At 44.1% G+C, this 25,925-nt stretch overlaps 1 protein-coding gene and 1 long non-coding RNA gene across 2 annotated transcripts; both read left to right on the plus strand.

Annotated features, from left to right (window-relative positions):
- Positions 1-1,853: 1,853 nt before the first annotated feature.
- On the plus strand, positions 1,854-4,227 carry LOC127311947 (uncharacterized). The gene is made up of 4 exons (XR_011749682.1): positions 1,854-2,454; positions 2,962-3,528; positions 3,648-3,774; positions 3,950-4,227. It is a non-coding gene; the product is annotated as an uncharacterized lncRNA (long non-coding RNA).
- An 18,704-nt stretch (positions 4,228-22,931) lies between these two features.
- On the plus strand, positions 22,932-25,390 carry LOC127315092 (MADS-box transcription factor 30-like). Its single transcript, XM_051345621.2, has 7 exons — positions 22,932-22,988; positions 23,299-23,489; positions 24,118-24,193; positions 24,283-24,444; positions 24,545-24,586; positions 24,686-24,727; positions 24,824-25,390. Exons 1-7 carry the CDS (start codon positions 22,932-22,934, stop codon positions 24,998-25,000), a joined length of 747 nt encoding a protein of 248 aa, XP_051201581.2. The 3' UTR covers positions 25,001-25,390.
- The last annotated feature ends 535 nt before the right edge of the window (positions 25,391-25,925 follow it).

Consider the following 25,925-nt stretch of genomic DNA (forward strand, 5'->3'; position numbering starts at 1 on the left):
GCAACCCCCGTCACGAATCAATCACCAACTCATTCACGTGTCGGCGAGAGCACCACACTCTAGGGTTATCGTCTTGCCATCCTCCCGCAGAGTCCTTGTCGGCATGCGAATGTGTGCCCACTGCCGAACTCTTGTCTGAATACTCGGCACATCATCGCGCCGCCCCTACACCAATCTCCTGTATATACCCATATTAGGACTCAACTCCATAAATCTAGGGTTTACGAGGATTTATTAGTGTGATCTCATGTTTCCCTCTATTATACGACCCTCGTGAAGGAAACACTCTAGCTTTTCACCACAAATAGGTAATTTTATGTGAATTTCTATGTTATTCGTGATATAATATGCCATGTTCTTAACAAGTTGGTTATATTGCTTCAAAGTGGGATTTTTCAAATATAAGTCCAAAAACTTATTGCGAGATACTCCTATTTCTAAAGCATGAGAAACTTCAAAGTTGTGGATGGACTTTTCCTCTAAGTTGACCTTATATACACATATTAGCACTCCACCTAGAAAATTTATTAAATTTTCACCCGAAGTGATGATTTTATCTCAATTTATTATTTTATAGTAGCAAATAGGTCACATGGCCAATACTTGCTTTAAATAGGGGCCAAGTTGTTACAAAATTTGGTTCGGTTAAACGATGGGAGATTTCGATTCCACGTCCAAAGCAACTTCTTTGACGGATTGTCTAGTAAATCTGTGAAGGAGGTGTCGATCTGCCGCCCATCGTCATCACCATCATCTTTTGTTTTATTCTAGGAGTAATTATTATCTATCATTTCATGTCATTAGTATTCATGCATTGTTAGGGTTGTTATTTGATGCTTCGGGATGGTTATCACCTACAATTCCATGTGCCATTAGGGTTGTTATGTCCGCGACATCTTTGTTGGAAAGCTCATTAGGAGTTATGCTAAAAAGTGTACACCTTCTAGTTATCAAGTGCTTTTGGTTGTGTCACCACTAATGTGTCATCTCATCCATTAGTTGTATTTGTATTTCCACTAACATGGCTCTTGGGATGACACACGGACCCGATCATATATACCCGGCTTTTATGATGTGAGCCTTCAAGGCATCATATATCTTTGCCTTATTATGTCTCTTTAGTTCTTGGCCTTTGGTCCTAGAGGAGCTATTTTGTGTTGGTGTCATGCATAGCTATCTTGGCGCTCGAGGGAGGCGTTGACAACGTGTTGTGTTTCAATCATGCATGATGACAACACTTCGGTGCCACACGCCTAAGTCATATGTTATATTCTCGCTATGTTGATAGCACTCTGGCGTTGCCCCGTAGTGTCGGCAATCGAATCCCTTTTTGACATTCTTAAGACACTCCTCTGTGTTTTTGGTATGCATATGAATATTCCCCTATGTTAAACTTTGGATGGTCTTATAGTCTTCGGTGTTCTCACCGAGTTCCTAGAGTCTAGCAATTTGGCTTGTGGTTTCCGAGGTGTCTTCTATTCGTCGCTTTTGGTTGTACCCTTTTGCGGGTGACTTGGACATCACACCAATGCATGCGGTAGGTCCTCCATCATCCTTGGGCCAGTTGCTTCCCTCAAGTTGTCCGCGCCTACCCTATAATCCATGTTATCTCCAAAATTGTAGTGCCTCAACGAAATTATTTCGACAGAACTTATCTGAAAAAAATCATTTGGGAAGAAACCCGACCGTGACAAGTGCAGTGACGTGCATATACCTATGTACATGTGTGTAATTTTTTCGTCACGTGCTATATGGTTGTACAACAGCATGTACGTACACATACTGAGTTAGCACATCCATACGTACTACAGCCCATACAACAGGTGCCAATCCCAACAAAATTTTGACACGCTGACGGAAATTGATTGTTTAGTCCAACATTCTCGTTTCCCTGAAATAAAGAGACCATCGTCGTGAAAAAATTTGGGCACACCATTTGCGCCTCCCACTCACCATCACTCACCTCCGTCGCCGTCCTGCTCCGGCGAGCCAACCACCGCATCGGCACCAGATCATCCTCCTCTCTCTATTGCACGCCGTGGAACCGCTCAATCGCTGCCCCACCACAAACCCTAGCAGCCCAATATCCCGCCTTGTCCCCTCCGGCGCCGGCCGCCTGAATTTCACCTCCGCCGCTACCTCGTCTCCCACACCATCGCCTCCTCCTCCCCTTCCTGTCTCCGTCCCCAGTTCCTTCCATCCTCGCCTTCCACATCAGATCGACGCCGGAGCCCCATCCTCGCCGATTCGAGATGCGCTGCCGGCCAGGAGCCACGGCGTCGCGGCTGCTTGTTCGCCGGCGCGCGCGTGTACCGTTAGGACGGTGCGCGGCGCTCCGCCGAACTCGCTGCCTGCGTCGCGCGTGTGTCCGAGGGCGGTTGCTGCACGCCGGCGTGGCAGCAGGTCGCGACGGCACCGCCCGCCTTGCCCGTCGCCCGTCTCCAGCGGCTGATGGTATGATGTGCCCAAACCCCTGCCCCCAATCCTATTCTCTCCTATTTGACAAAAAAAAAACGAAATTTTCTTGAGCAGCTAGAGGCGTGGTTGCAGCTTTGGTTTCTGAAATTAAATACACCTGTAAACGAAATTTCAGGACACTTATGCACAGTAACGAAGTTTTGGTCTGATGTAAAACAACAAATTAGTGGTGCATAGTTATTTCAATACTGAGTTCAGATTGAGTTGGGCACCTGTAGTGCATGCTCAGATGCTACGTTGATCATCCTCAGTTTGCTACGTAGACTGACATTGCTTGGCCTACCCTAGTAATTGTTGCGTGTGTCTTGAAACTTGTACTATATTCATCTAAGCATGTTCTATCTTGTTCATCATTGTGGTAGCTATTATAATTTGTTGAGTTGAAGTAGCTGTATTGCTGTCAGCATTTTTACTTGGCCAAATTAAGATGGTTAGTTCGCTGTATTATCCTGATGTTGAGAGCTTTCCCATTTTCCTGTCCAGGGAAGTGTGAGATGGTAAAGCTGTTGCCTCTGCTTTCTAGAGGAGTCCATGTCCGTCGCCGCGTTTTTGTTCTGGCTGGTGCATTTTTTTTTCCGGCAACGGCATTGCGAGACGAGCACTAGGCCACCGGCGGCAGTGGAGGTGCTGATGTGATTATGTAATACTGTTTAAGGTCTTGTTATAATATTCAGTCGGTAACAACTTCCTTTGCATCATTTCTGTTGAATTAAACTTGTAGCTGGCTAATTTGTTTCAGCTCATGCATATTCCATGTTGACTGAATTTCAATATTTTCCATGTGCTAAATGGCTTGAGTGGTCAATGTCGATTATCAACTAGGCCTAGTGCTATACAATGAGTAATGATGTATGAAAGAAACTGTAGCGTTTGTTTTCAAAGTCTGCTGCCATATATTTTTGATACAATTTCTTGAGTTGAAGTAGTTGTTTTTGCTGTCAGCATTTGGTTGGCCAAATTAAGCTGGTTTGTTTGCTGTAGTATCCTCATCTTGAGCTTCGCCATCTGCCTGTCTAGGGAAGTGCAACTGCAAGATGAACACTGATTCAGGTCTTGTAATAATAATATTCAGTATGGAAGTTGGTTTGCTGTCAGCATTTGCTTGGCCAGATTAAGATGGTTGGTTTGCTGTATTATCCTAATGTTGAGTTTCCTATTTACTTGTCCAGGGAAGTGGGAGATGGCGAAGCTGCAGCTTTCTAGAGGAGCCGAGGGCTGGCCGTGTCCCTCGCTGCCTATCTGGCTTCTTAATTCTGGCTTTGGTGGTGGTGATCTGTTTATGTAACACCGTTTCAGGTACTCTGCTGTGCACATGGGCGACAGTTAGCAATTCCATCTATTTCTTGATATACCAATAATTTCTTGATCCGAAGTAGAGTAGTTGTGCTGTCAACTTTTGCTGCTGGCCAAATTAAGATTGTTATTTTGCTGTACTATGCCTGATCTTTAGCTTTGCCATGTACCTCTCCAGGGAAGTTGAAGTGCGAGATGGTAGTGGCTGCTGCTGCTGTTGATTTGTAGCGGTGGCGGTGGTGTTGCATGTTCTGGTATGGGCATAGCGAGACGAGCACTTGCCCAATGTCGGCAGTTGTGGCGGTGTGGTGATGTGATTATGTAATATAATGATTCAGGTCTTGCGATGATAATAGTAACAATATTCAGACTGTAAGTTGTAGCAGTAGTGTTGTCTGCAAGTATAAATCAATTTTAACGCTTGTGTTGGATCAAAATTTAAGTTGGGTGGCCCCAGTTTAGTTGGTACGTTAACAATTTCGTGGCTTGTATTGTTTGTTAGTATACTTCCCCTTCGGAGAGGAATTAGGGTATGGTCATTTTAGAGAAAGTAGTGTCTTTTTTTTTTTTTAAACTTGGAGAAATTAATGTCTAACCAGCTACTAGTGTTAAGAGACAGATGTGGTTCATCGTGCTAACATTTGCTGCAGAGATAGCCAAGCTAGTGTCGTTCAAATTCGAAGTAGGGAAAAAAAAGAAGGGAGAGAGAGAGAGAGAACGACCTGGAGGGCTGGCCTGACGTTTTTTTTCTTCTGAAACACAGTAGATGATCACACATACGTACATAACTTACTCCCACACACATCCTACTTCTACTATTTTGTGGATAAAGATTAGAGCTAGACGGAAATTAAAATGAAGGATGGAACTGAAAAAGCGCTCTTGGTCAGGTGCTGATGGATCGATTAGTCACAAACAAAGAGAATCTCCATGGTCACGGCCAGGCGTTGAAGACCAAGCGATCGATTGAGCCACTGCAGGCTCCTTGAAAATCGGTTGATAATTGGCGCGCGCAACCCCAAATGAATTGAAATCGAGGGAACCAACCAAAAGAGGTGCCGCGTCCTTTTATTAAGGTTGATGATTCGTTCACACAGGGAGACAACGAAAGAAGAGGCGCTTTGGGACGAGCAACTCGATCAAAGTTTCGTGTTGCGGCACGCATGCATGTCACGTCCCCATGTAGTGAGGACCAACACATACGTGCGATGTAGCTGTGCATGTCGATCGGGTGAAGCATGCATATAGGTAGAGATCGAAAGGGAAATAATCTAAGCTGAACAGGTCAGGTCGCATGATCATTTGTTTTGAATTGAAGAAAAGAAACAAAGTGAAGGCAGATGCATGGAAGGAGATGGGTACGAGCGACACAATTAATAAACCCGAGGCAGAAAAAGAGGTAATCGTTCCACCAGCTGATAAGAGTGGAGCGGAGACAGCTAGTATTAATTCGCGTACGCTATTTTTTGGAGAGAAAAGTGGATTAGTCAACGTCCAGCGGCGGTGCGTATGTCCCGATGGAAGAGCAACAGAACAGAGGGAGCTCCAAATTCAGGTGGATTCAGCCGTGCGCTCGCGTTAAAAATCTCCGTGCGGCGGAACGTGCAGGAGGCTCTCCTCCGTTCACAGGTGGGCACGCGCGCGCGGTAAGCAGATCGAGACTCCGCCTTGTTACGTGCGTCCCGGATGCCACGTGCGTCGTCGCTCGCGTGCAAGGCGCGGAAGCCCCTGCCGCCACACCGCGCCCATGTGTGCCGCTCCGGAGGAGGTGACTGCGACGCGCGCGGCTCCTCCAAATGTACACATGCCTATTTTGTCTTTCCATCTTGCAGCTCCACTGCTATACGAATATACGATCGACACGAGGTGAAAATTACAATACAAGGTAAAACAAATCGGCAGTGCTACAACAGTGCTTGCCTTCTGTTTCAAGGCTCTTCTGGTTGGTACTGTTAGAGTAGCCAACGACTACACTAGATCCTATACAGGTAGATGCTATTGCTGTTGGGTACACTGGTAGATCTGAGAGAGAGATGAGTACCTTCTCCCTTCGAGGAGGAGCTCTCGGGTGCCGACATGGTGGCGGCGGCGGAGAGGGTGGGCGTGCTGTGCGCGACGGTGGTGGTGCTTCCCGTGAGCACTGCGCTAGCCCTAGATCGGTAGGGGAATATCGGTGGGGTGACTGGCGGCGCGGTCAACCTCGTACCGTGTGCCCCGGCCCCCACCTCTTTATATAGCGCAGGTCACAGGGGCCCACCAACCATAAGAGGGTTGGACGCCCCCGATCAGGGCGCGAACGAGATCAAGGACTTGTTACCGATCCGTTGGAATCGGTGACGTGGAGATCATCCTAACATTCTCCCCCTTGATCTCAACTTTTCTTTTAACTTTATACTTTCACTTTATTCGTTTCATATTGGATTAGTTCATAGGGCATGTTTCATCGTCACAGCTCTATTGCCGATAGAATCAGACAGCCACAATGCACTTCTCTGTTTTGAAACAAATTCTTTTACTTTTGGGCCTCTTATGATCCAGGATAGGTAAGACTTTCCCTTAAACCCATGCCGGCTACGTGCTCCTTGAACACGCTGGGTGGTAAGCCTTTCGTTAGCGGATCCGCAAGCATATCTTTTGTCCTTATATGCTCGAGACTTATAGTTTGATCCTGGACCTTGTGTTTCACAACATAATACTTAACCTCAATCGGTTTAGTAGCATTACTCGACTTGTTGTTGTGAGCATAAAATACCGCAGGCTCATTGTCGCAAAGACATCTTTAGTGGTTTGTCAATACAATCTACCACTTTCAAGTCGGGTATGAATTTCTTTAACCATAATGCCTGCCCCGTGGCTTCATAACATGCTATAAATTCTGCATACATCGTGGATGATGCAACTATGGTCTGTTTGGAGCTTCTCCACGAAATAGCTCCCCCTGCGAGGGTGAATACATATCCAGATGTGGATTTTCTATCATCTTTATCCCCCGCAAAATCTGCATCTGAATACCCTCTTATTTCTAGGGAATCAGATCTTCTGTATGTTAGCATGTAAACTCTTTGTGCCTTTCACATAACGCAATGCCTTCTTTACCATTTTCCAGTGTTCGAAACCTGGATTTTCTTGATATCTACCGAGTACTCCGGTGATAAATGCTAAGTCGTGGCGAGTGCACACTTGTGCATACCGTAGGCTTCCAATAGCCGAAGCATATGGAACCGCTTTCATTTGATCGAGCTCGTATTGATTTTGGGGACTTTGATGGTTCCCAAAATCGTCGCCTTGACTATAGGGGCAGGTGTGGCACTGCACTTGTGCATATTATACTTACTTAGAATCTTTTCTAAATAAGCCTTTTGCGATAGTCCTAATACTCCATTGTTTCTATCTCGGTGAATTTCTATGCCCAAAACATATGACGCTTCACCAAGATCTTTCATATCAAAATTTGAGGACAAGAACTTCTTTGTCTCTTGTAGTAGACTAACATCACTGCTGGCAAGCAGAATATCATCCACATACAAGATTAGGAAAATATATTTCCCACTTTTAAACTTTGCATAAACGCAATTGTCCTCAATATTTTCTTTAAATCCAAATCTCTTAATTGTTTCATTAAACTTTAGATACCACTGTCTGGAGGCTTGCTTTAATCCATAAATGGATTTCTTTAGGCGGCATCCCATTTCTTCCTTTCCTTCCATGATAAAACCCTTGGGTTGTTTCATGTAGACATTTTCTTCTAAATCCCCGTTTAGAAATGCCGTCTTTACATCCATTTGATGCAACTCTAAATCAAAATGTGCAACTAGTGCCATGATGATCCTGAAGGAATCCTTACATGAGACCGGAGAAAATGTCTCATTGTAATCTATCCCTTCTCTTTGTGTAAATCCTTTTGCCACAAGTCGTGCTTTGTACTTTTCGACATTCCCATTGGAGTCATATTTTATTTTGTAGACCCATTTGCAGCCCACTGTTTTGGCTCCTTTAGGAATATTCTCTAAGTCCCAAACATTGTTGGTACTCATCGATCTCATTTCGTCTTCCATGGCCTCCACCCACTTTGATGAATCTGGGCTTCTCATGGCTTCTTCATATGAAGTGGGATCACCTTCCATATGAACTCTTTCTGTGTTGTAAATTTTGTAATCAGTCGAAATGGCTGATTTTCTAGCTCTTGTAGACCTTCTAGGGGCCACATTCTCTTGAGCATTCTGTTCCTCAACTTGTGGCTCAGCTTCTGGAGGTGGCTGTTGTTGCTCCCTTTCATGCTCAACAAATGGTTCATTCGTCTCCTGACGGACAGGTTCCGAATTTTCACTCATCGTTGTCATGGGTGGAGTCACAACAGCGCTTGCACCACAATCGCAGGGATCGTCGGTACAGTGCACATGGTAGCGCAAAAATGGCTCCCGAGTCATCGGATTGGGTGCATGCACCCTCTTCTCCTCAAGATCAATTTTCCGAGCTACCATGCTCCCCTCATCATTTCGTCCTCTAAGAAGACAAGCATGTCTCGTTTCCACAAACTTTGTATATTTGTCTGGATGAGAAACGATAACCTTTTGACTTTTCGTGATAGCCAATAAAATGGCAACCGACTGCTTTGGTATCTAACTTTGCGATATTTGGATTGAATACTTTGGCCTCAGCAGGGCTCCCCCACACTTTCAGGTGGTTTAGAGAAGGCACTCTCCCTGTCCATAGCTCATACGGTGTTTTGGGCACCGATTTGCTTGGTACTCTATTTAGAATGTGAATAGCGGTTTTTAACGCCTCAATCCACAATCCCAATGGTAGGGTGGAATAGCTCATCATACTGCGCACCATATCCATAAGGGTACGGTTGCGCCTTTCAGCTACTCCATTCTGCTGAGGTTCGCCCGGCATCGAGTACTGGGCGACTATTCCAGTCTCCTGTAGGAACCTTGCAAAAGGTCCAGGGACTTGGCCATATGGAGTATGTCGACCGTAGTACTCCCCTCCACGATCAGACCTGACTATCTTTATTCTTTTATCATGCTGATTTTCAACTTCAGCTTTGAATATTTTGAATTTATCCAACGCTTCTGTTCTTTCTTTTATTGGATAAATATAACCATATCGGGAGTAATCATCCGTGAATGTTATGAACGAATCATAGCCATCCACACTTTTCACCGGAAATGGTCCACATATATCGGTGTGAATTATTTCTAGTGTTGCTGTGCTTCGATTTGCACCCTTTTTAATTTGCTTTACAAATTTTCCTTTAATGCAATCGATGCACTGTTCTATGTCTGAGAATTCTAATGGAGGAAGAATATCATTTTTAACGAGTCTTTCTATTCTCCCCCTCGAAATATGGCCTAGGCGACAGTGAAAGTGCATGGAGCCCCCATGTGTGGTTTTGGTAATTAATGACAATCCCTATGGACTAATGTTTGCATTGAGTTATATTTGTAGGAGTTGTCCATAGGCAATTCTTGAACCATATGTTGGCTTCAAGGTTGCAATAAGAAGAAATTGATGAAGGATATCAAGTGTCAAGTATGTCTTGAAGATGAAGATGAAGTGAGCCCTCAAGTTACTTCAAGACATCAACATGATGAAGAATGAAGAAATGAAGTGCAAGTTCAAGATGAGCCATCTCGAAGAGATCCTTTGCTTGAGTCTTGCCATCCATATGGTGATCATGGATATGTGAAGATGCGCCGAAGAAGAAGCTCTCCCATGGTGGATTATGGGGGAGCAATCCACAAGACTTCATCAAGCAAGCACAAGCAGGAAAGGCGTTCCATCTTGTTGAGGTCAAGATCGTCGTCATCGAGCTCAAGTGGAATGCGCAAGTATAAGGTTTGCTCTTGATAGGGTTTGTTTCTCACCGGTCTCATAGTGTAGTTGGAGACCGGTTTATAGTTTAGTTGCCGTACTATCAAGAGGGCTCTCGAGTGAGTAACTCGATCGTATCGTTCGGAGAGAGCTCAAACCTTTGCATCCTTGCATCATCTTTCTTGGTTGATATTTGGACCTTATCCATGTGATGTTTTAGAGCTTGTGCTTATTCTCATGACAAGCTCTAGTACATCGAAACCGGAGTTCGCATAGCTCACTTGGTGCGATTTCGAGTTTGGTTCATCATCTTTCTTGGTTTTATTTGGATCTTATCCATGTGATGTTTTAGAGCTTGTGCTTATTCTCATGACAAGCTCTAGTTCATTGAGAATGGTTTTTCCTTGGGCAACTTGTTGCATTTTCAAGATTGGAGGTTTTACCGGTATGTCTTTTTGAGATAGGTCAAACCTTTCATCATTTGTTTCTATCCTCCTTTGCTGGACTATGATGTTTCTATGCATATTGTTGTAGAGCTCGTTGTTGTGATTTCAACGAGCCCAAGATCATCGAAATCGGAGTCCGGATGCAAAAGTTATGCCCGTTTTAGTTTTGGTGTTTCGCAGTTTTCTTAGGCCGGATATTTTGGAAATATCCGGCCGGATTATCCGGACCGGATATTTTGGAAATATCCGGCCCCCCGAAATCGTCTAAGGACCGGAAGAAAAGCAGCTCTGGATAGGGGCCGGATTTTTGGCCGGATTTTGTCCTGGTTTTGTCCCCGAGGCCGGATTATCCGGCCCCGGATAATCCGGCCCCAACTTGGGCCGGAATATCCGCCCTGTTTTTGCCCAAACGGCTCGATTTTCTTGGGGGTATAAATACCCCCTTCTTCCTCCTTGGGCTGTGCTTCTCTCACTCTCTCTCTCCTCCATTGTTGAACTAGAGAAGCTTGCACTATCTCTCAATCCCTCCATGATTCTTGCCCCCATTTGAGGGAAAAGAGAGGAGATCTAGATCTACTTTTCTACCAATCAAATCCATCTCTTTGTGAGTGGAATCCTCTAGATCTTGATCTTGGTGTTCTTTGTGAATTCCTTTGTTCTTCCTCTCTTATTCCCCCAATAGCTTTTGTAGCTTTGTTGGAATTTGAGAGAGAAGGACTTGAGCATCTTTGTGGTGTTCTTGCCATTGCATTTGGTGCATCGGTTTGAGTTCTCCACGGTGATTCGTGGAGGTGAAAGCAAGGAAGTTGTTACTCTTGGGTTCTTGGAACCCTAGACGGATTCTAGGCCTTTGTGGCGATTTGTTGGGAGCCTCCAATTAAGTTGTGGATGTGTGCCCCAATCTTTGTGTAAGGCCCGGTTTCCGCCTCGAAGGAAATCCCTTAGTGGAACCGTGACCTAGGCCTTTGTGGCGAGGGTCACCGGAGATTTAGGTGAGGCGCCTTCGTGGCGTTCGGTGTGTGGTGTGAGTACCGCATCTTGGGGTGAGGCCTTTGTGGCGTTGGTGTGCATCGAGCAACCACACCTCAAGGTGAGCCTCTTGTGGCGTTCGGGAGCACTAAGCAACCGCACCTCTCCACCGGAGATTAGCACTCGCAAGAGTGTGAACTCCGGGATAAATCATCGTCTCCCGCGTGCCTCGGTTATCTCTATACCCGAGCTCTTTACTTATGCACTTTACCTTGTGATAGCCATCGTGCTTGAAGTTATATATATCTTGCTATCACATACTTGCTTGTTTTGCTTAGCATAAGTTGTTGGTGCACATAGGTGAACTCTTGCTTAGAATAAGTTGTTGGTGCACATAGGTGAACCATAGTATATAGGCTTTGGGTTTGACAAAGTAAACGCTAGTTTTATTCCGCATTTGTTAAGCCCATCTCGTAAAAGTTTTAAATCGCCTATTCACCCCCCCCCTCTAGGCGACATCCGTGTCCTTTCAATTGGTATCAGAGCAAGGTCTCTCATTCTTAGGCTTCACCGCCTTGAGAGTAAAGATGTCGGTTAGGGGATTAGCGCACAATAACTTGGTTATATTTGATGGCACAAATTATGATCGATGGAAAATTTATGTGCTTAATATTTTGCGGCGTATGTCTCCGGACATGGAGCGATTTCTTGACATGGGTTTTTCTTCTCCTAAGGATCCTCAAAATTTATCTCTTGAGGAGGAGAAAAACTCTTGCCTCGATGCTCTTGCTTCTCATGTGTTTTCCATTGTTGTGAGCAATGTAGTTACTTCTTCAATCATGCCTTTTGGGAGCGCTCATGAGTTATGGACAAAGATTCAAGATAAATATGATGTGTCCAATATTATTGAGGATGATTGTATTGCTTCCACTTCCGGCCGTGATGAGTTCTCATCTTCATCCACTTCACCAAAGTGTGGTAAGACACAAGGTAATGATATGGTGAGTGGTGATGAAAATTGCAATGTTGATATTGAGCTTACTATTGATGATTCTTCATCTCTATCTCATTGCAATGCTTCATCTTTGGACTTAAACACATCTAGCACTAGAAATGATTTACATGCTTGTGTTGATAGTCCTTGCATATCATGTGTAAGTTGCTTGAATAAATCTCATAATGATATGCTTGATTTGTCTTGTGGCCATGATAAAAATGATTCTATTTCCTCTAGTTGTTGTGTGTCTAACAATGTAGAGGAAACCAAGGATTCTATTAGTCAAGACAAGATCTTGAAAGGAGCCTCAAGTAACTCCTCATCTTTATTTCACGGTCCTCATATATGCCTTATGGCCAAGGGTTCCACGGTACCTCCTACCATGGAACCTAATATGTCTCGTGGTGATAAGAATGAGGATGAATATGAAGAAGAGGATTGGGTTGTCTCTCTACGCGATAAAGGTGAGAGTGTATTCAAGGTTCTTTACAAAGATAAAATTGCTAGCTCTCACTTCTTTGAAATCTTGACTACCGCTATTGAGAGCCAAAAACTTATTTGGATGCATGAGAACACCATTGATAAAAAGGGTGCTCTTGAACGAGAGTATGCCGATGATGTAGCATCTTTAAAGAATGATCTTGAAGAAGAACAAGAGACCGTAGCCTCTCTTGAAGAGCAACTTGAAACCCTTGAAGTGTCTCAAAATGAAATAGTTTCTAAACTCACTAAGGAAAGAGACCATGCTAAAGCTCAAGTAAAAATGCTTAAAAAGGAAAATTCCAAAGTTGGTGTTGGTCATGATAAACTTGTTAAGGATCTAGATGATCTAGACAAGGCCCACAAGGTCTTGGAGAGCGAACACTCTATCCTCACCAAGTCCCATGAGCAACTTCAAGCTTCCTATTTAAAAGAGCATGCTATGTTACCTTCTCTTCTTAATATGTCTTGTGATGATGCTTGTGCTACTAACTCTACTTCTTGTGAAGCATCTATCTTGAAGGAGAATGTTGAGCTAAGGGCTCAACTTGAATTGCTAACTAGCAATTATGGGAAATTGGAAGAAAATCATGGAAAGCTTTCTAGCTCCCATGAGGACCTTCTAGCCTCTCATGATAGGCTAAAGTTAGCTCATGAGGCTATCATATCAAAGGAAACACCTTGTGAGCCTCATGTGGATACTAGCACTACTACTCAAAATGCTATATTGCAATGTGCTAGTCCTTGTAATTCATCCACTCATAGTATCGCTAAATCTTGTGATGAATTATCTTCCTTGCCTTGTTGCTCTAACAATAAAGGTTCTACTTCCTCTAGTACTTGTGTTGTTACTAACCATGTAGAGGAAATCAAAGAGCTCAAGGCCCAAGTCACTTCCTTGAAGAACGACTTGGTAAAGAGTCATGAAGGGAAATGCAAACTTGACAAGATGTTGAGTGTGCAACAATCCCCCAATGACAAAAGTGGACTTGGATTCAACTCCAACAACAAGAACAAGTCCAAGAGCAACAATAAGAAGAAGGGCCAAGTACAAGTCAAAGACCCGGCCAAGATTGTTTGCTTCAAGTGCAAAATTGAAGGGCATCATGTTAGATCTTGCCCTTTGAAGAAGAAGCAAAAAGGGAAGCGGCCTCAAGCTCAAACTCACATTCAACCTCAAGTTGAAGAAATGCCACTTCCCAAGAAGAAACAAGTCAATGCTCCCATTGTGGAGAAATCTAGTGAGAAGAAGGAGAAGAAAAGAACTTGCTACATATGCCGTGAGAAGGGCCACATCTCCTCCTTGTGCACTATTGGTACCTCATCCAACTCTATCACCATTAATGATGTTTATTCTCTTCGTAAGGATGAGGGTGGCAATGTGTTTGCCAAATATGTTGGTGCTCAAAGTGGTGTCAAGAAAAGAACCATTTGGGTTGCCAAGCCTATTGTGACTAACCTCTTAGGACCCAACTTAGTTGGGGACCAACAATCCAAAACTTGATCAATAGGTGCTTGTTGGAGGGCATTGGAGATTTGGCTACATCATGAAGAATTAAGGGATCTTCATCATTTATATTATCTCAAGCCAAGTCTTGGTTATCTTGCTTCTATCATATATTCAATGTTCCTCCTTGTGGTAACATGTGCTCAACTCATTTATATTGAAAGTTACTCGCCCCTTTGCATGTGTTAGTTTTTGTTCCTAACATGTGTTTGTATATGTTGTGATTCCTATTTGCTTTTCTTGAGAAATCAAGTCTATGCATGTTGGGTTGCACACCATGTATTTGTGTTTGTGTATGAGCCACTTTGCATCTTGTTGTATCTTATATGGCTCTTATGAGCGATTAATGGACTATCCCATTTTGGGGGAGTGATATTTCTTTGGGAATTTCATGATCCTAACAATGTGTGTACATGAGGAATATCACTTAGAATTGATATTGCAAGATTATCTAGTCTCTATGTGGTATGTCATCTTCATGAGAAATTCAAATTCTAATGTCCATTAATATCTCTAGTTGGATCTTATTTGCCTCTTGTGAAAATAAATTCCTTATCACATTATGGGGGAGTAATAAGCTTTGTGCATATTACAAGCCTAGAAAATGTGACATTTGAGGTTGTGTCACATAGAATTGATACCTTAAATTATCTCTCTCCTATGTGGCATGTTTGCTCAAACAAGCTCCAATTTGCTTAAATGGCTTCATTGCTAATATCTTTGTGGATCTTATTTGTGAAAGTTTTTCTTGGCATGATTTTTCACAACGTGTCCCTCAATACTTTTATGGAAAACCATGTGCTTCAAGTCATACTATTAATTGCTTTGCATGTTGGTATGAATACTATTAATTGCTTTGCATGTTGGTATGAATACTATTAATTGCCTTGCATGTTGGTATGACTAAATGAAGCTATCAAGAAACTATCTTTGCATGATGGTTAACTCTTATCTTTTACCATATGCTTTGTTCGTTGTAAATATGATCTTAGGTATACTTACAAACTACCACCGGGAAATATTTCCTAATACCGCTTGTCCTAGGACAATTGGTAATCAATTATGAGGTAGATATTTATTGATCATATCTACATTGGCTCTTGTATTTATATTGCCTTATTTATTGCCATGAATTTGTTGTGCTTTGACTCCCATGTGTCTTCCTTGCATCTTATGGATCTAAGTTGTCTATTCAAACTTTCTTAGCATTGTTAGAAGATATAGGTAGCGTGATGATCCTAGTTTTGTGCATTTTGTATTCATATAAAAAATCCTAGATAATGCACCAAACTTGGGGGAGCTCTTCTATATTATTAGAATGCTTAACATCTCTTGATCTTTATCAAAAATTTGGTTTTGGGAGACATAAAATTTTCTTTTTGGTACTTTGTGCCATCATAAAAAGTGTCGAGGGTTTGGTTTATTTGTTGGAACCTTGCTCTCTTGGGAGTTGGTTATCTCATTCCTTTGTGCTTAGGTTTAATTAGCTTCTTATAATGAGATAAGTCTTTGGAGTCAATCTTGTGTTGATTTGATTCTTTGATATAATTTGGACAACCATTGTCTCTTGGTTTATTTGGTGTTTTGTCCAAATTGTATCTTCCTTTGGTTCTTGAAAGTATTGTGCATGCATATTTTAATATATGTATATCTTATGGCATGTGTCACTTTCTTTGATCCAATATATAGGGTAAACTCCATCAAATCCTAATTTGACTAAGATGTGCATGAAATTCAATTTCATATCTTATATGCACATAGAATTGTGGAGTTTGTCCTATATGTTGTAGTGTGTCTAACTACTTCGGACCCAATTAGTTTGGGGACCATTTTGTACTTACCTTTGTGTTAGGTACAATGGATATGCATTGGATGCTTGTCTCACTCTTGGGAGAAGTGGTGACTCAATGGTAACTTGAGGCAAGCTAGGATGGTCAACGAACACATATCTACTACATCCTCACCAATGCTATCTCGGTAACAAGTATCTTCTCATGCATATTTTTCTAGCATCCAACCATGTGGTTGCATCTTGGCATGAATCTCTTGATTTGCAAATGTTGTGCTTCTTGCTAAAGTCTTAATGAAACCTCTTTATTGTGAATGTGAGTTATTTGAGATGAGTGCATTTGTTGGGAAGTATACTAAATCATGCTCATGATTCATCCATCCCAACTATGCCTATCTAGCAATTTTATTGCATATCAATTCCTCAAGGCTCACGCATGTGCAATATAGATGAAAGTGCAAATTGAGTTATTTGTTGTGGTATTCTTTCTTTGTGATACTTGTTGCTCCTCTCAAAGTATCTCAACTATCTTCTTTCCCTTGTTGATATTTGTGATATCTTTGATGTGTGTGTGGTTGAAGTTCATGAATGTACAATAAGATAAAATTGAGCCTTTGGCCATGCTATTAAGCAAAAATTCTTATTGGTATATTGCATGACTTCATTTTGGATATCATGCTATATGTCTTGTGTGTCTATTTTGTGTGTGCATGTTTCTTTGTGGATAAATATCTTAGTGATGTTGTCCACCTAGAGAAACTTATACACATAAGAGATGATACATCTCCTTTTGATATCTTATTTATTTGTTGCGTGTTGATTGGTCATGCTAAGCAACATAATTCATTGAAGACTATGATGATGCTTTTTGCTCATCCTTGTAATAGTCTTATAATATGCTTTATCATGCCTTTCACATATCCTCTTGGTTGAGCCTTTTATTATGGTGCCTCTTACTTGTTGCTCAACTATTTATTTGTTGCAAGTGTTAAGCTTATTTGTCTATCTATGATCTTTTGTAAATGTTTGTGTTTTTAAATGGTAATGAGGAAGTGAGGATTCCATGTTATGCATATTGTATTCAAATGCAACATTTTATTTTATGCATGTACCTTGGGGAGCTTCCTCATTTGATTTAGAACACTATCTTGTGGTGATCATTAGAGTTTGATTCACTTGGTATCTTTTGTTTTTGAATGATATTATGGGAGTGATGATTCCATGTTTGTGCACTTTATACTCCAATGCAAATTGTCTAGTTTTGTGCACAAACCTTGGGGAGCTTCCTCATATTATTTAGAGCAATTTTCTTGATCTTATCATAATATCTATCTTTCTTTTGGTATCTTCTTTGTCGTTCATTTGGTTGCTTGCTTCATTTGTTGAAGCTTCTTGACTTTGTTATCTTTTTGCAATCTTTGATCCTATCTATAGTGTGATTCCTTCCGAATATTCGTCATTGGATATGTGCATTTGATTCCACTCAAATTATGAGAAATGCACACGCTATGGAGGAACTCTCATTATATTGGCCTTCTAAGTTTTTCACCCATTTCGGCAATTGGTGCCAATGGGGGAGAAGTTTGGAGGGTTTAAGGGAATTTGGTTATGTCTTTGCTTTGTGCTTAAGCATGTGCCTTTATTGCATTGCATCTTGTTGCTTTGCATAGTTGAATATTTAGAGGAAACTCCACTAGGCTTTGAATGCCAATATATGCAATGAAAGTCAAGGTCATTCACACATGCATATATTATGGGGGAGTTTGCTCTATATATTCAACTTATTTGTTACTTCAATTCCTTATATAAACCCTCTCAAAGAGATTGTCATCAATTACCAAAATGGGGGAGATTGAAAGTGCATGGAGCCCCCATGTGTGGTTTTGGTAATTAATGACAATCCCTATGGACTAATGTTTGCATTGAGTTATATTTGTAGGAGTTGTCCATAGGCAATTCTTGAACCATATGTTGGCTTCAAGGTTGCAATAAGAAGAAATTGATGAAGGATATCAAGTGTCAAGTATGTCTTGAAGATGAAGATGAAGTGAGCCCTCAAGTTACTTCAAGACATCAACATGATGAAGAATGAAGAAATGAAGTGCAAGTTCAAGATGAGCCATCTCGAAGAGATCCTTTGCTTGAGTCTTGCCATCCATATGGTGATCATGGATATGTGAAGATGCGCCGAAGAAGAAGCTCTCCCATGGTGGATTATGGGGGAGCAATCCACAAGACTTCATCAAGCAAGCACAAGCAGGAAAGGCGTTCCATCTTGTTGAGGTCAAGATCGTCGTCATCGAGCTCAAGTGGAATGCGCAAGTATAAGGTTTGCTCTTGATAGGGTTTGTTTCTCACCGGTCTCATAGTGTAGTTGGAGACCGGTTTATAGTTTAGTTGCCGTACTATCAAGAGGGCTCTCGAGTGAGTAACTCGATCGTATCGTTCGGAGAGAGCTCAAACCTTTGCATCCTTGCATCATCTTTCTTGGTTGATATTTGGACCTTATCCATGTGATGTTTTAGAGCTTGTGCTTATTCTCATGACAAGCTCTAGTTCATCGAAAACGGATTTCGCATAGATCACTTGTTGCGTTTTCGAGTTTGGTTCATCATCTTTCTTGGTTTTATTTGGATCTTATCCATGTGATGTTTTAGAGCTTGTGCTTATTCTCATGACAAGCTCTAGTTCATTGAGAATGGTTTTTCCTTGGGCAACTTGTTGCATTTTCAAGATTGGAGGTTTTACCGGTATGTCTTTTTGAGATAGGTCAAACCTTTCATCATTTGTTTCTATCCTCCTTTGCTGGACTATGATGTTTCTATGCATATTGTTGTAGAGCTCGTTGTTGTGATTTCAACGAGCCCAAGATCATCGAAATCGGAGTCCGGATGCAAAAGTTATGCCCGTTTTAGTTTTGGTGTTTCTGCAGTTTTCTTAGGCCGGATATTTTGGAAATATCCGGGCCGGATTATCCGGACCGGATATTTCGGAAATATCCGGCCCCCCCGAAATCGTCTAAGGACCGGAAGAAAAGCAGCTCTGGATAGGGGCCGGATTTTTGGCCGGATTTTGTCCTGGTTTTGTCCCTGAGGCCGGATTATCCGGCCCCCGGATAATCCGGCCCCAACTTGGGCCGGAATATCCGGCCCTGTTTTTGCCCAAACGGCTCGATTTTCTTGGGGGGTATAAATACCCCCTTCTTCCTCCTTGGGCTGTGCTTCTCTCACTCTCTCTCTCCTCCATTGTTGAACTAGAGAAGCTTGCACTATCTCTCAATCCCTCCATGATTCTTGCCCCCATTTGAGGGAAAAGAGAGAGGAGATCTAGATCTACTTTTCTACCAATCAAATCCATCTCTTTGTGAGTGGAATCCTCTAGATCTTGATCTTGGTGTTCTTTGTGAATTCCTTTGTTCTTCCTCTCTTATTCCCCCAATAGCTTTTGTAGCTTTGTTGGAATTTGAGAGAGAAGGACTTGAGCATCTTTGTGGTGTTCTTGCCATTGCATTTGGTGCATCGGTTTGAGTTCTCCACGGTGATTCGTGGAGGTGAAAGCAAGGAAGTTGTTACTCTTGGGTTCTTGGAACCCTAGACGGATTCTAGGCCTTTGTGGCGATTTGTTGGGAGCCTCCAATTAAGTTGTGGATGTGTGCCCCAATCTTTGTGTAAGGCCCGGTTTCCGCCTCGAAGGAAATCCCTTAGTGGAACCGTGACCTAGGCCTTTGTGGCGAGGGTCACCGGAGATTTAGGTGAGGCGCCTTCGTGGCGTTCGGTGTGTGGTGTGAGTACCGCATCTTGGGGTGAGGCCTTTGTGGCGTTGGTGTGCATCGAGCAACCACACCTCAAGGTGAGCCTCTTGTGGCGTTCGGGAGCACTAAGCAACCGCACCTCTCCACCGGAGATTAGCACTCGCAAGAGTGTGAACTCCGGGATAAATCATCGTCTCCCGCGTGCCTCGGTTATCTCTATACCCGAGCTCTTTACTTATGCACTTTACCTTGTGATAGCCATCGTGCTTGAAGTTATATATATCTTGCTATCACATACTTGCTTGTTTTGCTTAGCATAAGTTGTTGGTGCACATAGGTGAACTCTTGCTTAGAATAAGTTGTTGGTGCACATAGGTGAACCATAGTATATAGGCTTTGGGTTTGACAAAGTAAACGCTAGTTTTATTCCGCATTTGTTAAGCCCATCTCGTAAAAGTTTTAAATCGCCTATTCACCCCCCCCCTCTAGGCGACATCCGTGTCCTTTCAGACAGTGCCATAATTTCGATGATTCATCAGTTCTTTTTCTTTTCTTTCCTTCTGTTTCCGACGAGGATATTTGTTCATTCACTTTACACACAGACATTACTTTTTCACGCAAGGACAATAAATAAAGCTCATCATGGAGTATAGCAACCCCAACATAAGAATTATTACACCATATGGCACATTTGCCATGTCCAAAATAACATTGATAACTGTCTTTATCTAAGCGCGATACACTTATTAAATTTCTATGTATGGAAGGAACAAATAAGACATCTCTAAGCAGAATAGTCAAGCCATCAGCTAGCTCCAATAGGACGTCGCCAACAGCTTCAACTTCTGCTTGAATTCCATTCGCGACTTCAACGCATCCTTCGCCTCTTTTCGTAGTCCTCGTCGAATGGAATCCTCAGAAAGAATTTGCAACATGAACAGTTGCACCTGAATCAATCCACCAAGTAGATTTCGAAACTCGTGTATACAGGGATTCATTTACAAAGGAAACTAAATTGTTACCTTTCTTTACCATTAGTTCTTTCAGAAAAGCAGGCGATCTTTCTTGTAGTGCCCAGTCTTCTGACAATGAAGGCACTGATCTTTGTTCACTGGCAGTTGCCTGTGCTGGAACTTCTGATGCTGCATTGGGGCTTTACCATATTGCTTTGAAGGAGAACCATTGTTGCTTGGTGTGAAGGGCCTTTTCTTATTGTCCTTCACATAATTGATGGTACCTCCATTCTGTGCCTTGAGTCTATCCTCCTCTTGCACACACATGGCAATGGTCTTTTCAATGTCCCATTTCTCAGGGCTCATGTTGTAATTGATGACAAAGTTTTCAAACTGTTGTGGCAATGAAGCCATCACCACGTGAACCGTAAGTGCAGCGCTTCAGCTCAGTCAGCATCCATGGGCTTCAGCTTTGCAGCCATGTTGCTCATCCCGAGGATGTGCTCCCCGATGCCATGTGCACCTCCAAGATACTTTTTCTGTCACCACTGCCTTCAACAGCTGGTTGCATATGTCTTTGAAGAACCAGTGAACTGGCTCTTTATCTTTTCTAGGTACTCCCCAGCGGAAGTACACTCTGTAATTGAGCCCACTATAGCGTTCTCAATTGTATTCTTTATGAAAGCCATGCACTTTTTGTTGGCAGTCTGCCACTGTCTGTTCTCTAGGGTGTAGGACATCTCCACAGGAGCATGGTCCCTTTTCTTTTTAGCCCATGCATCATCAGTATCCCCGTCAGCTCTGACGGGGTCAGCAGGCTTGATGGGCTGCGGTGTGTCAACCACCCAGTCCACCTCAGCACACACGAAGGCGAAATCCACCTTCTTCCTCCATTCCGTGTAGTTATCCCCTCTAAGGGTGGGAACATCCTTGATGCAGCTCATCAAGTAGAACCCTCCTGAAAACCACAAAGAAGTGAGAACAGTACAATTGCAAATTATAATCCAACGTTGGTCCGAATTAAAACATGCAACTGTTAATGCAAATAAAACTATATCACCGTTGGGCATAAATAGAGATAAATGCACATATCATTGCTATTTGCAGCGGAAACTGTGAATTTAAACTTTAAACTTTGAACTTTTCAGAGGCATTTTCTTTACTTTTTAATTTCTGAACAAATATTTCGTTGGTCCTATTTATTCAGAAAAAACTAGACAAAATTTTGGCCAAAAATGACCCAAAACTGCCTAAAATTGCCTCTGTAATTAATAAAACTGTAAAAAACTGTAATTACTGTACAGCGCGGCCCGCGGCCCACGCGGCCCACCACGCGGTGCGCGACGCGCAGCCTACGCGGCGCTCACGCTGTGCGGCACGCGGTAACGCGGCGCATACGCTGCCAACCGCAGCGGCCCGCTCACGCTGCCGAGCCAGCCGCCCACCGAAAACGACGCGGCCTGCCGCCGCGGCCCAACACAGGGCCTCCACGCGGCCCAGCCGCGGTCCGGCCACTTCTCCCACGCGGCCCAGGCAACGGAGCCCACGCGGAGACCGGCTCCTTACGCTCCTGGCCGTCGGATTGAATCCGACGGTCGGGCATCATTTTCGGTCGGTTTATAAACCGCCGAAACGGCAGAAACCCTAACCCTAAACTCTTTTCCCCCCGAGCCCTTCTCTGGCTCTTTTGTCCGGCGGCGGCGACGGAGAGGCTCCTCCTCCCGCTCGCACTCGCGGCTCCGGCGGTATGTGCCGGCGATAGCGGAGCGCACCCGCGGCCACCACCGCAGCAGCCTCCCGCGCGCTCGTCCATGACGAGGCCGTGAGGTGGCGGCAGCTAGGCGACGGCGCTGCCGGCCCTTTTCCATTTCTTTCCTCCTCCAGCCACCAAAATCCGAGGATCGTCGGCGACGAGGGAGAAGACCAGTGGCGCCCCCCTGGCCCTGTTGCCGGTGTGCGCGAGCACCCCGAGGGTGAACGCGTCACCGTCAACTGGCTCAGCGGCGGTGCCCTTTTGCTCTGCCGGCGACCGAGCCGCAGCACGGTAAGCCGGTGAGGTCCATCTTTCACACTTTTCTTTGCCCCCGGCTTGCATAGCAAGTGAGAGTGGCCCTTCTTCCCGATGCCTCGGCTTGCCGATGCGCATCGGGATCGAGAGGGGCGGCGCGGCCTTGCGGCGGCGCAAACTTTGCCGGCGAGCCCAAAAGGCCTCGGCCGGTGTACTTTTCTTTTCGTCGGCATCAGGGAGGATTTAGGGTTTACTGTTCTTACTTTTCTACCTGAACAAATAGGATCTATACGTTCTAACAGATGCTCTGATACCAATGTTAGAGTAGCCAACGACTACACTAGATCCTATACAGGTAGATGCTATTGCTGTTGGGTACACTGGTAGATCTGAGAGAGAGATGAGTACCTTCTCCCTTCGAGGAGGAGCTCTCGGGTGCCGACATGGTGGCGGCGGCGGAGAGGGTGGGCGTGCTGTGCGCGACGGTGGTGGTGCTTCCCGTGAGCACTGCGCTAGCCCTAGATCGGTAGGGGAATATCGGTGGGGTGACTGGCGGCGCGGTCAACCTCACCCCGTGTGCCGGCCCCCACCTCTTTATATAGCGCAGGTCACAGGGGCCCACCAACCATAAGAGGGTTGGACGCCCCCGATCAGGGCGCGAACGAGATCAAGGACTTGTTACCGATCCGTTGGAATCGGTGACGTGGAGATCATCCTAACAGGTACTAGTACTTGGTTGCGGGAAACCGCCAGTGCTGAGCAAACCAGTTTCCTCAGCATTTCCTGCTCTCAGCTATCTTCTTCTCCCAGAAGATGGGGCGTGGGAAGGTGGTGGTGAAGAGGATCGAGAACAAGGTGAACCGGCAGGTGACCTTCAGCAAGCGTCGCGGTGGGCTGCTGAAGAAGGCGCACGAGCTTGCCGTGCTCTGCGACGCGCACGTCGGCGTCATCGTCTTCTCCGCCCGTGGCAAGCTCTTCGAATACTGCAGCCCACTTACCAGGCATGTTCCTTCAGTTTATTCACCGCATAGCACGTTCATCGCGATTCTTGAATCTGCATTTTCTTCAATAAATTTTGGTATTAAGCTTGCCAAATGGATGGCACTAGCCGCGTAGAACGTTCTCTAAAGTTATCTAATGATGTCTAAATTCATCCCTATTCTAATCATGTGGCATCTTTCGATTAGGATTCATGGTCAGAATCAGATGCACTTAGCTATAGACGTTTCCTGAGCTCAGCCTGAAAAGTTCAACAAGTACTCTGTACTCCGGCATTCCACTTGCAGCTGCATATTCATAATCCTGGCATATTTTAAAAAAAAAAAACGGGGGCAAAAAAGATTTTGCCCAAATCGATTAATTAAGGCGGAGTTTGAAGTTTACGAGACTGTAAAAGCGGAGTCATTACAAAGTTTTACTCTCCCAACATCAAATCACCCAAGCGCTAGGCACCCGCCAAAACCCACAACCTCGCCTCAAGTTTTATCCTATCAAAGACTATTTGCGAGAGGGAGTTAAATCCAGGCATAATTAAACAATACAAAATGACTAAAAGTTAATTACTTAAATCTATCATGTATTCCTGTGTACGTACAGTAATAGTGACGTATTCACTTTTGATTTGTTAAGCTGGAGTGAGCTAATTAAGCGTTACGAGGCCATCAGCAACGCCCAGCACCAGGAGACAAATCATGATGATGATCAGGTTAACTAACAGATACACATACTTTGTACAACTTATTGACCTACGGAGTATATGCGATTCTTAATGCATCTGTGATTCTTGCCACGCAGCAAATGTCTGTGGAGATCGCAAGGCTGAGGCGTGAGTGTGACCAACTCAAGGCCAACATAAGGAGGCAGACCGGAGAAGACCTTGCATCCGCCAATACCGATGAGCTTGACAATCTGCAGAAGCAGCTCGAGTCTACACTAGGCAAAGTCCGTGACAGGAAAGTATGTACACGCTCTACATGGAATTCACCGTTACATGTCAGTGTGAGAGAAAAAAATGGTCATGTAACTGTGCATCATCTTTTCTTGTGTGCTGATGTAGGATGAGCTACTGAACCAGCAGCTGGACGAATCACGGCGCAAGGTAATTGCAATTGTGATCTGTTGGGTGAAGTAAGCATAAACCGATAAATGTCTCAGGAATTTGTTGATATGATTTATGGTCGTGAATGGTTGATCGTAGGTGCACATCTTGGAGGACCATAACCGTCGCCTGCGCCAAATGGTAATCTCCATATTGCAGCCTTCTTAGTGTGTGTAGACTTCATGTGTTCCTGAATATGTTCCTGAATATGTGAGTGTTGAGTGTTAACTCTGTCAGATCAACGAAGGCGGGCACCATCGTTCTTCCGTGGAGGCACCGTTGGTGGCTGCAGTGGATATGGCGTCACCAGCGACAGCTTCCGGGGGCTTGGAGGTTGGCCACGTCACCTTGGGGCCTTGGAGGTGTGGCGGACCACGGTCCCTCGCCGACGGGGAGTTTCCGTTCTTAATTTAGTTTGCTTTTCAGTCTCTCTTTTGGGATGGTGAGGCGGCGGCTACATCCTGAAGTCAGAATAAGGTCCTCCCCGCCCTATCCTCGCTCCGGTGGTGCATCTAGCGCTGACGGAGGGCGCGTGGAGTTGTGTGCCCATCGGATCTCCTGGGATCCGGTCGGTTTTCATGTTTATTGGTGTGGTTTCATGATAGTCTCTTCCGATCTAGGGTTGTCATCATTGGCGATGGTTGCTGCTCTTGTGCGCTGGTCCTTTGGGATCTTAGCACGACGACTTCCCGTCTGTCTACTACAACAAGCTCTACTACGACAAGCTTTGCCCGACTCCGGCGATGGAGGGGCGAGGACAGCGGCGCGCCTTCGGCTCGTGCTAGTGTTTGTAGTCGTCGCTAGGTGGTCCGAGTACCAATTTGTATTTTTTTTTTACTTTTTGGCTTATTTGTACTACTGTTGATGATTATTAATAGATCGGTGGATTTCTCGCAAAAAAAAGGTTGGCCACGTCGGTGTGTGGGACAATGCTCCTTTATTTTATATATTTTTCCTTTATTTGTTTTCAGTACAATTTGATCCCGTCATAGGTCCTGATATTCCTAGCTTATATAAGCTAGGAATTTGCAGGATCACCAAAATTATGAGTTGAGAACTAGCTGTAGCAAGCAGAGTTTAGCGACTGAAATATCAGAACGAAACCCAAGCCTACATATATAGTTTGAGAATTAGAGCTAAGAAAACCATGCATACCGTAAGGAAGAACTGCAACATGATAAAAAACATAACGTGTGTTTGTTGGCAAAAAAGAAGAAAAAAATCATCCGCTTTGGTAGGCGTTGTTGGGCAAGCAGCAGGCGCCGGATCATCGATCGACCCGCTTGTCGCGTCTAGATAGCCCGGGGCGGATCTCCTAGCAGGAGCTTGAGGCCGCCAC

Source organism: Lolium perenne, chromosome 7 (assembly GCF_019359855.2).
Source record: "Lolium perenne isolate Kyuss_39 chromosome 7, Kyuss_2.0, whole genome shotgun sequence".
NCBI classification, from domain to species: Eukaryota; Viridiplantae; Streptophyta; class Magnoliopsida; order Poales; family Poaceae; genus Lolium; species Lolium perenne.